The sequence below is a fragment of the Plecotus auritus genome, assembly GCF_963455305.1.
Source record: "Plecotus auritus genome assembly, chromosome: 8".
Lineage (NCBI taxonomy): Eukaryota > Metazoa > Chordata > Mammalia > Chiroptera > Vespertilionidae > Plecotus > Plecotus auritus.
Window position 1 is genome coordinate 46,121,929 of NC_137782.1, and position 14,687 is coordinate 46,136,615.

The 14,687-nt window shown below is 44.1% G+C and overlaps 1 protein-coding gene across 3 annotated transcripts; it reads left to right on the forward strand.

The window, feature by feature from the left end:
• The first annotated feature begins 2,403 nt into the window (after window positions 1-2,403).
• On the forward strand, window positions 2,404-10,093 carry CBLN2 (cerebellin 2 precursor). Of its 3 annotated transcripts, none has more exons than XM_080684772.1 (4): window positions 2,404-2,898; window positions 4,547-5,062; window positions 8,061-8,180; window positions 8,427-10,093. In XM_080684772.1, the coding sequence occupies exons 2-4, from the start codon at window positions 4,706-4,708 to the stop codon at window positions 8,622-8,624; spliced, it is 675 nt and encodes a 224-aa protein (XP_080540898.1). In that variant the 5' UTR covers window positions 2,404-2,898; window positions 4,547-4,705; the 3' UTR covers window positions 8,625-10,093. The 3 variants fall into 3 exon arrangements, with proteins under 3 accessions (XP_080540898.1, XP_080540900.1, XP_080540899.1); XM_080684774.1 differs by lacking the exon at window positions 2,404-2,898 and adding an exon at window positions 3,201-3,492; XM_080684773.1 differs by lacking the exon at window positions 2,404-2,898 and adding an exon at window positions 3,780-3,982.
• The last annotated feature ends 4,594 nt before the right edge of the window (window positions 10,094-14,687 follow it).

Consider the following 14,687-nt stretch of genomic DNA (forward strand, 5'->3'; position numbering starts at 1 on the left):
TTTAAACATTCTCACCACATAAATAAAAAAAGAGTTAACTGTGAAATATGTGAGGTGATAGATGTATTCATTATCTTGCTCTTGGTAATCATTCTACAATGTGTATGTCTATCCAATCATCACAATGCATGTACACTTTAAATATACACAATTATACCTGTCAAGTATTTTTCAATAAAGTTAAAATTAAAAGAAAATCGTCTCTGCTTATTAATGCTTCCATGTTTGTGTTTAAAAGTACATATATGTTCACATCTTAGAGAATAAAATATGTAGCAGATCATATTTATCATATTCCTGGAATAAAATCATAAATATGCTATATTAGTTTAAAACAGCAAGAAAAGGCTACAATGCACACTGAAGATGTATTTCAGTGGTGTGTTTTATCCCAGGGAAATATATTTACATTCTATTAGAGATCAATACTTAGGACAAATGAAAGGAAGGGAACTTGAATTATCTCAGCCTCCTTTTCCCACTTAAAAAAAATTTAGAATACTTTCCTCTTAAGCTCTATGCGACCATCTGTCAGCCGCAGGATGATGGTGGGTGTTAAACTGTGTGTTACATCCTAGATAATGTCCAACATGTAATGGATGCTCAATAAATGGTTGACATTGTGATTGTCTATGGGGATGTACCTACACTTAATAGTGTCGACTACTATTGTTCTACTAATCGTAAGGATTACTAATAACGTGGAAATGAGACAGAAAAAGTAATCCCTGTGATAACTAGAAAACATTTTCACTTTTAAATCTAGTGATGTTCTAAAATATTTTCTAAGCATGTTTATGGACTTAAATCTATCACGACTTAAGTGTCTCCTTACAGAGAGAACAATCAATTCATCAGTAGATAAATAATGTTCCATCTCTGTCCATCTGCTGTTTTTCACAATTATCAAGTTCCTTCCAAAAATAGCCTCAAGCCTACATTTAAACCAAACCTGTATTTCCCATTATATAAGATGCTTACTGCTCTAATTCTGTGATTGAGTGTACCATATAGATGAATAGTTTATTTATAGAATTTAAACATGTTTGTTGCCACCTGGAAAAGTTTTGCTTTTATTACCCAAAAGGTGATGATAATAATCTGGTTCATGTGTGTTTGCATTTGTATTAGTTAGAAGAAATGCTTATAACGCAACCTTTAAGGCAGTTGTTTAACAGAGCTGTTATTTAAAGATGTATAGATGTGAGAGAGGTATTGCTACTTCATTAGCATTCCCAAATTGGTCTGATTTTCAGTTTGTGCCTCACATTTCCTTCAGAGACCCGGGGTCCTTTGTTATTTATGCTTACATTCAAATCAGAACTCTCTATGATGGCATGCTAGTGCTGTGCTTATTGTGGCAATAAGAGATTGTAAAATTGATGCAATATTGGACTAACGTAACTATCTGAAAATAAGAATTAACCATTTCCATTGTGTTAACCTCACAAAAATGGTAGCAAAATATAATGGCTTTGGAGAAGTTTCCTGGCAAAGTCCAGTGCATCTGACGACGTTATAAAAATGTTGAAGCAAAACACTTAATTTTCAGCAAATATCTTAGGAGGATAATAGATTTGGGGGCTATTTTATATTTTATACTATTTTGCATGTGAAGTAGAAAACATTTGGCTGGACAGTTCTTTTCATCGGATTTTTACAACCCTGCATTATAATGATCTCAGGTAATACAATAGGATTGTTTCCACTTTACCCTGTCTTCTTCCACATCCATTTAGGAGTTCTTCTGTGCGGGGGGCTTCTAATGGGGAGAAGAGTCATGTGAGAGTCTGTGGAGAATGAGGCTTGAATACACCCTACCTGAAAAGACCCAGGTTATAGGGTGGAACCAGAACCCTGGCTGAAATCTCCATAAGAAAGAGGGTTAGGTGCTAAGTGCGGGGGAATAAATACTTTCGCTCTGTTCTTATGTATAGCATTGACCAATTTATTTTGATCAGCCTATCAGCAAAGGGATACTGTGCAAGTCAAAGGATTAAGCATTTTTAACGATGTTTTTAAAAGTGAGTGCACATTTACGTACTGTCTTTGTTTACAGGAGGCATGGAGTATACAGCCCAGGGTTCAGCAGATAATGATGCTGTGAGAACCTGACTGCAGCATATATAATTTTGGCAGAGACGTTTGTGAGAGCAAAGATCAGGGGCGAGGGTGCAAAGAAAGATCATTTATTTTTGTATTTTTGCAGAGGCCAGGAATGCTTTTGAGGGTTAAAGAGGACTCAGCAAACCCCATCCTTGTCCCTAGGGGCTCCCCCCCCCAGCCTCCGGAGCCCGCGGAAAGGAGACCCCAGCGCCCGTAGGTGGCGCCCCACGTCCGTGCTTGCGCCCTCGCCGCGCTCTGGGCGCAGCTCGGAAACCCCGCGCGTCTCCCCAAGTCTTAGAGCTCAGAGGAGGCATTTTAATAAATAAGCGCGAGTGCCAACGCGCTCCCGGAGCCCCGAGGATCAGAGGAGCAGCACAGAAACCCCGGCGGAGGCGCCTCCTTAATCCCTGCCAAATCCTGACATTTCCCAAACTGGAGACTCTGGAACCACAGCCTTTAAACCATTCAAATCCCAAGCCTTTTCCTCTCCATTCTTTTCTTTCTTCCTTCCTTTCTTCCTTCCTTCCTTCCTTTCTCTTTCTCTTTCTTTTCTTTTCTTTCTTTCTTTCTTTCTTTCTTTCTTTCTTTCTTTCTTTCTTTCTTTCTTTCTTTCTTTCTTCTCTCTCTCTCTCTCTCTCTCTCTCTCTCTCTCTCTCTCTCTCTCTCTCTCTCTCTCTCTCTCTCACTGCTTCTCTCCCCTCACTCCCTTTTCAATTATGAAAGCGGTCACGCTGCTCAGGATTAAGATTTGGAGGGAATTTGGAAAAGAAAAGAAAGAATCAAAAATCAGAGGTGCGACCAGTGCTTTTGACGGTGCCTAATTTTTGCAAGAGGCGTCAGGGAGGATTTCGCTTTGGGTGTTAGGGTGAGAGCCGAACCTGCGTGGTGTAGGGTGCGGCTGGGATGCGGGAGCGAGTGCTGAGCCCGGAGGGCGCCTTGAGTGCTCGGAGACCTCGTGGCGTTTGGCTGAGCCGTCTGGAGACGGGGGAAAGGCTGGGGCTGTGGGGCTGGGGTGGGAGGAGAGAGCCGCGCAGCGGGCGCAGGAGCGGTGCAGACCCGGTGCGGAACGCGTGCCGGCCGGGTGCGGTGCGGTGCGGTGCGGTGCGTGTAGCGCACCAGTACGAAGCAAGGGCGTTAAGAGGTGCAGGGCGCAGAGTGGGTTGCTGTCCGGTTTGGGGCGCGGGGCGTGCGGGTCAGGGGCAAGGACCGGTGCCGTGCGCTGGGAGCAGGCGCGGGCGAGCGAGGCAGAGGGGCAGGGCGGGGCGGAGCTGCATTGGCCAGGCGCGGGGAGCGGATTGCGCCCGGTGTCTCCTCCCGCCAGCTCCGCTCATCCTCTTTAAGCAGAACTTGGCTGACAGCGGTGCTCGCTCGTCATGGATGTTCCAGGTAACCAACCCAGCCCTGCGCTCCGCGATCCGCGCGTTAATTGCATTCATGCGTGTATTTTAACGGGGACCATCGCGAGTCTGCGTCTGGGCGTCGGGAGAAGCGACCAAGAATAAGGACATAATTTTTCTGGGGCTGAGGACCGAGGCTACTCATGGAGAAACAACTTCTCTCTTCTTAGACTATTGGAGGAGTTGTTCAGAGGCCGTGGGCGGCGAGGGAAGAGGCTTCCGGCTTTTTTGTTTCTGGGCTGGGTGTGGAAATGACCTGTCTGGTTTAAGGGGAGCAGAGGGGGCCGGAGAAAGTGGTTAAGTTAGCAGAGAGTCTTGGGGCCGCCCCCCAGCTCGGCAAACCGAAGCCCGGAGTCTGGAAACAAAAGCTGCACCATCAGGCCAGCTCAGGGCTCAGGTCGCCGGAATCCTCGCCTGTGCCAAAGGGATCCGAGGGACTCTCCAAAGCGCTCGCTGCTGGCTGAGGGGACGTGGTGGAAGTGGGTGTTTGCTTTTAGAGTCTCTCTCTTTTTCTCTAATTCATCCTAAGGATCCTGGAGATTTGGTCTTTGGATGGACTGCTTTAAAAAAAGTCCAGGATGGGAAAATACAGAATGAAAGGGAAAGCAGAGGAAGGGAAAAGGGTTCGTAGTGTGTTGAAGAAAATGCCGCCGAAATGAAGGCGATACAACATTAGTGGATTTTCCTTTGCTGCGTCCTGAGCTCCCCTCCGCCTTAGGCTAGAAGGGGGTGTGGGGTGGCGTTGACAGAGTCCCCGAGGGTCCGGGATCCTGTCTTAGTGCTGAGGCCGTGCAGAATCACGGGCCCCTGACCTGACTGCACCTCTGGCGTGCGCCACCACGGAGCCTTCAGGGATGCCCTGCCCAGGGCGCCTCGCGTTTCTAGGGACCTGTTGTGCCAATCTGGGAGGGGGGTGGCTGTGCGCGGGAACAAGAGGGTGGCCTCCAGTGAGGGGCCCAAGCGCCTCAGGCACCTGCTCCCAGTGCCCCCTCCCGAACTGCTTCAGCTCCCAGTCTAAGGGTTTGGGTTCTTTGCCCTGACAGGTCCGCTGGCGCTTTTCTTGTGAGGACGATCCTGGCCTTAACCATCAGAGCAGGGGACCCAGGCCAGAGGAGGCTATCCCTGGCCCCGCACGTTGCTCGACCACCCGCGTTCCTCCCGCCTCTGCTGCTGTCCCAAGCGCTCCGCCCCCCCCAGCCCGGATGCCGGCGCCTGGCCAGGGCCCCCGCAGGCCGCTGCTGACCATGCCCGGGCTCCGGGGGGCGCTGCGCGAGCCGACGGGCTGCGGCTCCTGCCTTGGGGCGGCGCTGGCCCTGCTGCTGCTGCTGCTGCCCGCCTGCTGCCCGGTGCGGGCTCAGAACGACACAGAGCCCATCGTGCTGGAGGGCAAGTGCCTGGTGGTGTGCGACTCCAGCCCATCAGCGGACGGTGCTGTCACCTCCTCGCTTGGCATCTCCGTGCGCTCTGGCAGCGCCAAAGTGGCCTTCTCCGCCACACGGAGCACCAACCATGAGCCGTCGGAGATGAGCAACCGCACCATGACCATTTACTTCGACCAGGTCAGCGGGCCGGTTTGCGCATGGTGCCTCTTGCCCGGGAGAACAGGGTGGGAGCCTGGGCGCTGGCGCTGGGGCTGGGGCTTTCCGCGTCCCGGGCCTGCAGTTCCAGGTTCTTCCCTCCTCTGCCCTGTCCTGTCCTGTGCCTCTCCCTTCTCTCTCCTGTTTCTAGTGTGCTCTCATTGACATTCCCTCCCTCACATTATAGCTTCCTTGTAACTGTCAGCTCAGGTGGCACTTTGGTGACTGAGAACCCCATAAAGCTAAGGGGTCAGAAAGATATTTCCCCAAAGGAATCTGCATGGTTTACTTTTTGCCCTGGTGGGGGCTGTCATTTGTGGTAGATGGGCCTTGGTCACCCAGGTGGCCAACACAGAGACTGAGCATTTTAAACTCTCCACGCTCAAGGAGGGGTCCTCAGACGCTCAGAAAAGAGGTACCTATTGCTTATTTTGGAAAGGACTGGGAAGAGGATATTTACCTTCAAGAAAAATAAGTGAGCAAGAGTGTGAGGGAAATAGCAGGGTGGTTACATAAATACAAAACGAAATAGCTTCTTATATAACTGCAATGTATAGTGAAAACAATATATAAGACAATCTATAAATACAATATGTACACGATATCAATATGTAAGTGGTTATGGGAATAATAAAAAAAAAAAGGATCGATGATTTCTGTTGCCCTAATCCACTTAACTTTTCCCACTGGAGTCAAAGCCAAAGGGTTATGAATTGGATCCTACCTTGGCAACCCCCTCTCTGGTGTGGCTGCTCAGGATTAAAGGTCATGACCTTCTTCTTGGATCCCTCCCCACTTGGTTCTGTTGTTTTTCACACGCAAATTGAAACATAATAGTGGTTTCCAAACTTGAACGCATCAGTCCATTCCTTTGGACCCTATGCCTTCCACAAATGGAGCCCTCTTCAGCTGTCCACACTGAGACCTCCCCTCTGCATAAACCTACTCTCACTCCTGCATACCAATAAACCGGCACACACACCCTTGCCTCATTTTAGGCCAGTGTGCTCATTTGTTTTCCTTGTTGTTGGGGAGAATGTACATTCATGAAGTTTTGTGGGATTTGAGGGTGGTGGTGGGAGGGAGTCTGCCTTTAATCTGTTTTTACTTATAAGATATAACACTATTTATGTTCAAAGAAAGGAGACAATAAGAGATAGGTAACTATTTACTGAATTAATAAGTTCTCCATTATGTGTTACTATAATTTACCTTCCCACGTCCTACAAATAGTTTTTATGTCCATCGTTTCATTTGGGTGTCAAGAAAATGGTGATGATGGTCAGGATAAGTAGTAGCAGGGTTCTCATTTTAGGGATGAGGAACCTGTGGCGGGGCAGGCTGAATGGTGTGTCACTGGTTCCTAGTTAGGGAGAAACAGTCTGCTTTTCTGAGCTGGTTGGGAGATCTTTCCTCTACAGCAGGGCTCTGAATCTGCCAGTTTCCTGAATTTAAAATTGAGGTGAAAGAGTTGAGGTAAAGAGTTGGAAGAAGCAGCTCCAAGGGCTTGCGTGGAGAATGCTTTATTCTTCGTGAAAACATCATGCTACCCACTGAGAGCATAGCCTTGGGGAGGCACAGAACTGTAGGACCCACCATCCCTAAGCATAGAGGCCGCATGTCTGTGTGAGCCCCACAGACTAGGGGGGCGGAGGTGGTGCCCCCAGCTCCGGTGCGGGCTGCCTTCAGAACCATTCCGGCAGTTGTGGTTGAGCAGCAGTTGACATGGCTCTGGGAATTGCTTGTTATTCATCTATAATGAGTGCCTAAGAAATCACCGCAAAACATATTCAGTTGACATTTATTTTCTGAACAGATGACAGGCTCTTTCATCCAGGGCTGTGTTGTTGTTGCTGGATGTTTGTCTTAGAAGCTGAGAACACCAGGCAAGCCATTCTAGTATCTTAATCGAGTTGTGCATTTGTGTGTGAGTAGGAGTGGGGACGGGATCCAGGCAGAGTGGCCAAATTCTGTCTTCAGCTTCTAAAAAAGATTTGAGTTGTGATGGAGGGCTCTCTGCTCTTCAGGTTCTACTTATGATGTCATGCTCCCATCCCCTCTGATCTGAGGAAACCCACTTGCAGGGCCAAGTGAGCTTGTACCCCAGGGCTAGATTAGTCATTATTCTTGCACCTGATGGAATTCCCAGAGTTGAGCCAAGGGTGTCCAAACTGCTGTGTGGACTCTCCTGCTATTTATTCAAGCACAATGCATGACATCATAGCTCATCCAAGGAAGCAAACATCTCTCAGAGGAAAGTGAGGGAAGCAGGCACCACAGGTGTTTATGGACTGAGATCTTGCACTCAGCAGCCATTATTGAGCACCTACTGTGTGCTGCCAGGGCATGTGCCAGGGCTGCAGGAACACAGAGACCAGGACCTGACACAGTCCATTCTGCCCTGGAGCACATACAGGAAGTTAGGTGGGAAGCTTCATCTGAGGCAGTGGTTGGCAAACTCATTAGTCAACAGAGCGGCAAACCGCGGCTCGCGAGCCGCATGTGGCTTGCAAGCTGCAGTTTGCCGACCAGTGATCTGAGGGAACTGATCTCACTTAATTGGCTTATTGCCTCATAGCCCATTCTCTACCCACTCAGTGTGGCCCACTAATTTTTGTCAAAGCTCCATGCTGAATCCCCATCATTCTAGAAGCCTCAGAACACACTCAACATCCGGTTGTTTACTGACCTCATTGTCTTCCTTCCTTTCTCTCCGTCCTGCCCCCAATGCACAAAATTAGCGCCCACTTTTTCAACTCATAAATGAATACAGTTTAAAACATCTTTATGAATCACTATCCCTTGGAATACCTGTGAAATCACTTCCCACTGTGGGGAATTTTAACTCCAGCAGTGCCTCCCCCATGGGTGGGTACCTGGGTAGCCCATAGTGGACCTGGGTCACTGCTATGCCAGAATGGTCACCCTGTGTGCCAAGGAGGGGCTTGCTATGTCTCTGTGTGTTCCTCTTCTTTTTCAGGTGTTAGTAAATATTGGCAACCATTTCGATCTTGCCTCCAGTATATTTGTAGCTCCGAGAAAAGGGATTTATAGCTTCAGCTTCCACGTAGTCAAAGTGTACAACAGACAGACCATCCAGGTGGGTAGCTTCGGAAACGGGACCCTTTCAACTTTGGGTTACTTATTCCCCATTACTGCAGACCCTATCAGCCCCTCTGTGAGGCAGGGGGAGGGGCTGGGAGCCAGCTGAGTCCTCTGGGTTAGGTCCCTGGGGAAGTAGGGCTCCATGGAAAGGGTGGGGGAAGGGCTGGGGGAAGGAGAGGACAGGTGTGTAAGAACAGGTGGGCCCTGCGTGGCCTGCTGAGCTCTGCCCTCTGCATTGTAGGTCAGTTTAATGCAGAATGGCTATCCAGTGATCTCAGCATTCGCAGGAGACCAGGATGTGACCAGAGAAGCAGCCAGCAATGGGGTCCTGCTGCTGATGGAGAGGGAGGACAAGGTGCACCTCAAACTGGAGCGGGGCAACCTCATGGGAGGCTGGAAGTACTCCACCTTCTCCGGCTTCTTGGTGTTTCCTCTATAAACGCTGAGCCTGGGGTGGCGGGGAAGTTGTCATCTGGACCCAGGAATCTGCCCTCCCTAACCCCCTGAACTTGGCCGAACAGGACAACTTGTTTCCAAGTTCTGTCTGACTGTCGCAGTAAAAGAATGATTTCCTTCCAAATCTCCAGTATTTTCTTTGACTATTGACCATTCCTCGGGAACCTGGCCTCTAATTAGTTTTAGACGATAAGGTCTTCAGGAGAAATGACACTATGGATCTGAGCAATTTGTACCTGTGATTGTAAAGTCGATCTGGGATTTTACTGTTGGGACCACTGCGATTTCTTCTTTTGTATGGACGCTGTATTGTTGTCCGGAGTGCGGAGTGCCCAGACCTCAGGATGGATTGCAGGGGGCTGGCCGCACTCAAAGCAAGAGCCCTGCAGGTCACCGCCCACTGGCCAGTCCGTGAAATGTGTTCTCTGTGTGTCTGTTCAGCCTTAAGAAAAAGGATGGCTTGGCTTTCATTCTATGTGTTTCCCTGGGAGAATGGGAGGACTGGGGAGGGGGAAGGGGCATTGTGATCCTGTCGGAAGTGCTTTATCTGGAGATGCGAGTTTTGCACGATGGGACTGGACTTTTGTTCTGTACTCTGTGAGTGTGTGTGTGTGTGTGTGTGTGTGTGTGTGTGTGTGTGTGTGTTTCCTCGAAAAGCTTTACTTTTGCTTTCCACACTCGGCTCTCCCTCTTCACCCCTGCTTTTATTCTTCATGCTGGGCTGAAGGAGAGAAATGTATGTTGAATTCCTGAATGAGACCCAACCAAACAAAAGGTACCTGTATATCAAAGTGAAAATGACACATGGACAATTCCTCGGATTCTTTTAAAGAGATTCGCTCAGATGCACCATGAGAATGAACAACCAGGATTTTTTTTAACGCTCTGGAGTACTTTAAGAACCTGGCGTTCCTGGGTGGTCTGGATCATGTAAGATGAGAGCAGGCGCTGTGTGACCGAGTCTCCCGAGTATATGGCTTCTCTGTGGAGTGACCTTGGTCTTCGCAGCAGCATGTTTCACTTACTGGGATCCACTCTGCGTGAGCACACCTGGGACCAGGTGCTTCAAAGGCAGCAGGACCAGCTACTCTCCAGGGATCCCCTTCTGATCTGCCTAGGAAAGAGGGGTGTGGACACTCCCCTGCCTGCTGTGTGAACTGGCAGGAAGCCAGGCTGGAGTCCCAGTGGTTAAAGCTATTGGCAGAGGCACCCTAGGAGCGGTTTCTCAAATCCTTCCTGTTTTGGCACCTTGTATAACAATATTATTAAAATCCAGCTGAGCGTTGATGAGTACAGAATTCCTATGCCAAGGAGATGTCACTAATCCCAAAGCAGTCAAAGAAGAAACCTCAAACTGGATGTTAATTTGTCCTTTGTGTAACAATGTAACCAAAATATTGATGATAAAAAGTCATAATTTAAGATTCAGAATAAATGGGTTTGATGTCTGGCTTGCTCTTCTCCCTTCCCATTGTTTCCCAATTCCCAAACTGTATGTAAGTATCAACCAAGGGTCAGGGACTTGCCAAAGGTAAATCCATACCCTGCCTGTTTAAGCACACACACACACACACACACACACACACACACACAGACCTAGCAATGGGTCAGATGGAATTTACACATAAAATACATTTTAATTAGTACATAATATCTTTCACACAGGACAATTTTTGAAGAGATACATAAAAAAGACAGCATTCAAAAGGTGTTGTGGATAGGCAGTCTGCTTTTGTCACATGTAATCATTGATGTGGTCCCTGTTCCAATCGGAGACCAGTGATTAAAAGAAACTGACATTTGAAGAGCGAGTCAGTTGTTTCTAAGGCATATGAGAGATTGGAACGGCATTGGTTTTCATTTCCCAAAAAGAGATGCAGTGGAGACTATATAAATGAAAAACTATAGTTTGAGTAAGGGTCTGAGTTTCACTGGCCTTAGGTGAAGAGCATGATAGGATGCAGAATAAATTTAATTTGAATTAAAATGCTTTTGCATTTTGTGAGGATGGGGGAAATATCAGGAAACATCACCCCAAATGCACTTGAGGTGTTTTGGCTCTGTGATCAGTAGAGATACTTCTGAGCAAAAGCATTGTTTATGAATGCTGATAACATAAACAGCAGGATGCTAGCCAATATATTTTCCCTGTGTTTTATTGCCCTTAGTTATTTAGTCCTCTTTCTCTCATTTCCTTAACCTTCTGTTCAATTTAAAAGAAACAGCAAACCTCATTAGAAGATAATACAGCACTTCAGAGAGTGAAAGACATATGAGTACTTGTTATTTTTATTGCTTACAAATATGGAATACACGCATTTCTTTGTATTTACAACTTTATTACATACAGGCTGTCATTTGGTTATACTGTCTAATAAATAAGTTATTAAATTGACTGATCTAAAAATAAGTATATTTCAGGAGTTTATTTTATTAGGTAAAATGCTTCATTCTGTTTATTACACTCTTTTTTTTTTTTTTTGAGCCAATGCCAAAGACTACATTAAGAAGAAGTGGTGACACTGGTGTTTCTGCAGTTGTTATAACTCACTGTCACGTCTGCCCGGGTCCTGTGATGAAGCTCCTGTGTATGGTCTACAAAAATATATAGGTCAGAGAAAACTTTGAAATTGATTTTCCTTTATTTAGAAAAAAGAGCAGGTGTGATATTTGCCACCTGATTTGAGCAGCTCCATCTCTGGGCCTCAGTTTCCCCAACTTTCGCACGAGGACCATAACCCCTGTGCCCCCGCCCAGCTCACCATAATATTGTGAGGGCCACACTGAGACCTGAGGACCGTCAGGCACCTTGATGACAGGCGGTGCCAATGGTGTGGAGGGTGTTTCTGGAAAGTCAGACTTTTCAACATGCAGTTTATTTCAAATATCTGACAGGAGGACATTTTTATGTGAATTTCCATTTTCTCAAAGAGTGTGGTAACACTGTGGTGTTATATTGAAGTATCATCTGATTTTTATGAATGGTAATACGAACATATGCAAATCTATACATTTTTCACATGAACTCAATTATGTTATTTGACTATCTTTTGTGGCTCAAGTCCACCCTTCTGTTCTAGTAGGTAATGCCAATATTTTATAAAAATATACATCTGTAACATTTTTAGCACAGGTAAATAGTGAATTATCAATTTTTTGCATTATGATAGTAAGTTGGTCTACTTGATAAAGGTTAACCCTACTAACTATAAGTGCTTTTTGAAAAAATTAAAATTTTTAACTTAAAATATATTCTAATTTGAAACACATTCCTGATGATTCAACTCTCTAGGTCCTGAGAAACTGTGTTTCTCATTGTAACAGCTGAGGGATTTTTGTTTGTTTGTTTGTTGCATCCTAATATTTTTAATTTATATGTTCATGTATAATGAAATCATTTACGTTTTAAAAATTGTCCTTATTATGACTGCTAAGAGCAAAGGTTATAAAAGCCTATTGAATATTGGCCTGAAAACTCATGGAACCCTATATAAATTACATGTTTACTTGTTTGGAAAAAAAAATTTTAAGCTAAATCTAGTTATATCAAGCATCAGAAAACTGAAAAAGATATACAAAATAAACTGAAAACTCTGCTGTATCCTTACATTTATTTGTAATGTTTGTATTATTTCCTTGATATCTTATCAAGGGAACTGATTGATATCAAGTCACATACATAGTAACTATTCCATATACGTATATTGTTTGCCTGCAAACACCTGAACATATGGTTTTTATCATAGAGACATAAAATAAAATACATAGATTGGCCACATTCTCCTGGACTCTAGAAATATGTGAGAGGAAAATTTGATAAATCACTGTATACAAACAAAACAAAAGCATGGGTTGCTCCAATACACCACCTATACCAAAAGGAGCAGAGTGTCCCCTCGATTTATGTCCCCATAATTTTGCAATATTTTATAAAGAAATAAACATGACATAAGATAATGTAGCTGTGATAAATAGTGTTTACATTTTCTACAGCATAGGAAGTATATAATAATCTAATGCATAGATGCACATGAATAAAATGCTCTGTTACATTATATTTAAGACAGTGCCAATGAATGATGGAATTCACAGAGGCAGGTTACACTGAATCATTCTATAGGTTTTACCGAACCATCTGTAAAAACACATGTACAAAATGTAAAACTACATTAACCATAGAACTACAACTACTTTTTGCTCTTTGCCTTGCTTATGTAGCTGTTTAATTGTCATTGGGATTCACACTTTGCTACTAAAATGTGATATTGCAAACATATTTTAAATTTTAAGATCAAAGCCTATAAATTCTCACAAGACTCTTAAAATTGATTTTCTTGGCATTTAAGGAGCAAGCACAGCAAATACAAGGAAATAAGTTAAAATACAATTTCCATTTTGGAAACTTGGCTTTATCATTTAACAGTTTTTTAGCTTAATTTTTTTTTAAATGACACTGAAGAATGTAACTGATGATGGCCACATTCCTTAGACAAGTCTGTTTACATATTTTCTCAGCCTTTTAAAACATTTTTGCAGATGTATTTCGCCAAAATACTATATTTCCTGCTTGTGCAGGTAGAGGACTACAATTTGCCCATATTTAGATGTTTTAAATATCAATGTGACATAGCTATCCATGATGTATTTGTTCAGATCCAATCCTCACCCATCCCTGCAAAATAAACAAATAATCCCCCAAAAAACATCTTGTCAAAATCATTTAAGATAGATTCAATGAATATAAACTATTTAATAAATGGCATGTGTGTGAGTCTGTATAATAACATTATACCAAAACCTGAATTGTAAGTAAATGAGCTTTTCTTCCATTCCCATCCCAGTAGGGTTACTTGAAATTTAAGGGTAGAAGCCACATGACTTTACGTCCCATGGATAACAGGAGCTCTGCTTTATTTTCCTAAGCAGATTTAGCTGTGGATTTCCATCACCAGAATCACTTCAGGGTCTGCAGCCTCATAAATCATCATCTTCATCAGCTGGCCCACATACACTCACTGTGTAGTGTAAATGAGCTCCTTGACAACTTAATTTGGAAAAGAAATCTTCATTCCCTCTTAGAATGCCTGTGGCAGGACTCCCTGGGGTTAGAATGCTGCTTTGCACGGGAACTACCTTACCAGCAGGGAGGCTATTTATGAAGGAGCCAACCTTGCAACCTGAGGGGCAGCGCCTTGACTTGTATTATCTTGTTACCTCCCATTCTCTGGCAATGTTGGTATCTCCCGAATTCATTGCAGGTGGCGAGAAACATTGTTGGAAAAGGTTGGCAATACATTGGCATGTGGAACTCCTGAGTATTTTGCTTAAGTCTGTTTGCTCTAACTTGATTCATTTTACAGTATAGTACTTATATCAATCTCTTATGCTTTCGAGCTCCTATAGGCTATAGAGAATCATTGGCTTTGTCCTATAAATGGACATTTATTGTTATTCCGGGTGCATTGTTGTTATGGAACTGACTTAAGAATATACCTAAAATATAACTAAATTAACTGGAAAATTTTGGCAAATTCTTCTTTATACTAAAACCCCTCATTTGCAATATTTTACATGGGTCTTAAAGATTCCTACTAGCTTTAAAATCAATATTAATATTTATCTTTGCATTGGTAACATTTTTTTTACAATCAACATTCAGGTCATATATATATATATATATATATATATATATTTCACCAAATATATATATAGTTTCAGAGACCAGTCTATTGCTGACAAAAAAATGTAGGACCTCAAAATATGACCCTGTCTTTTTTTCATATTACCAAGCACCATGTCTGGATGTCATAGCACAGGTTTTGCTCTGAAATTGTAAACTGTCAGTGGCAAGAGAAAATTATATTACTTATAAATAATTTATTCCTTAGTGATCAGGATTTATATATTTTCTTTTCATTCCATCACTGGAAACTAGCTCTCATGCACTAGGGAGGTGATGGACCCAGGTACCTTTGATTAGGTACATTGACTCATTGCTCCTAACTTCTTACTCAATTATTTGGTCTACGTTTTTATATTTTTATAT

Excerpts from the sequence above, each read along its gene's own strand:
- CBLN2 (XM_080684774.1), top strand. Across the intron at positions 5,063-8,060 it reads TGACCATTTACTTCGACCAG|GTGTTAGTAAATATTGGCAA; the intron begins GTCAGCGGGCCG and ends CTTCTTTTTCAG. Across the intron at positions 8,181-8,426 it reads ACAACAGACAGACCATCCAG|GTCAGTTTAATGCAGAATGG; the intron begins GTGGGTAGCTTC and ends TCTGCATTGTAG.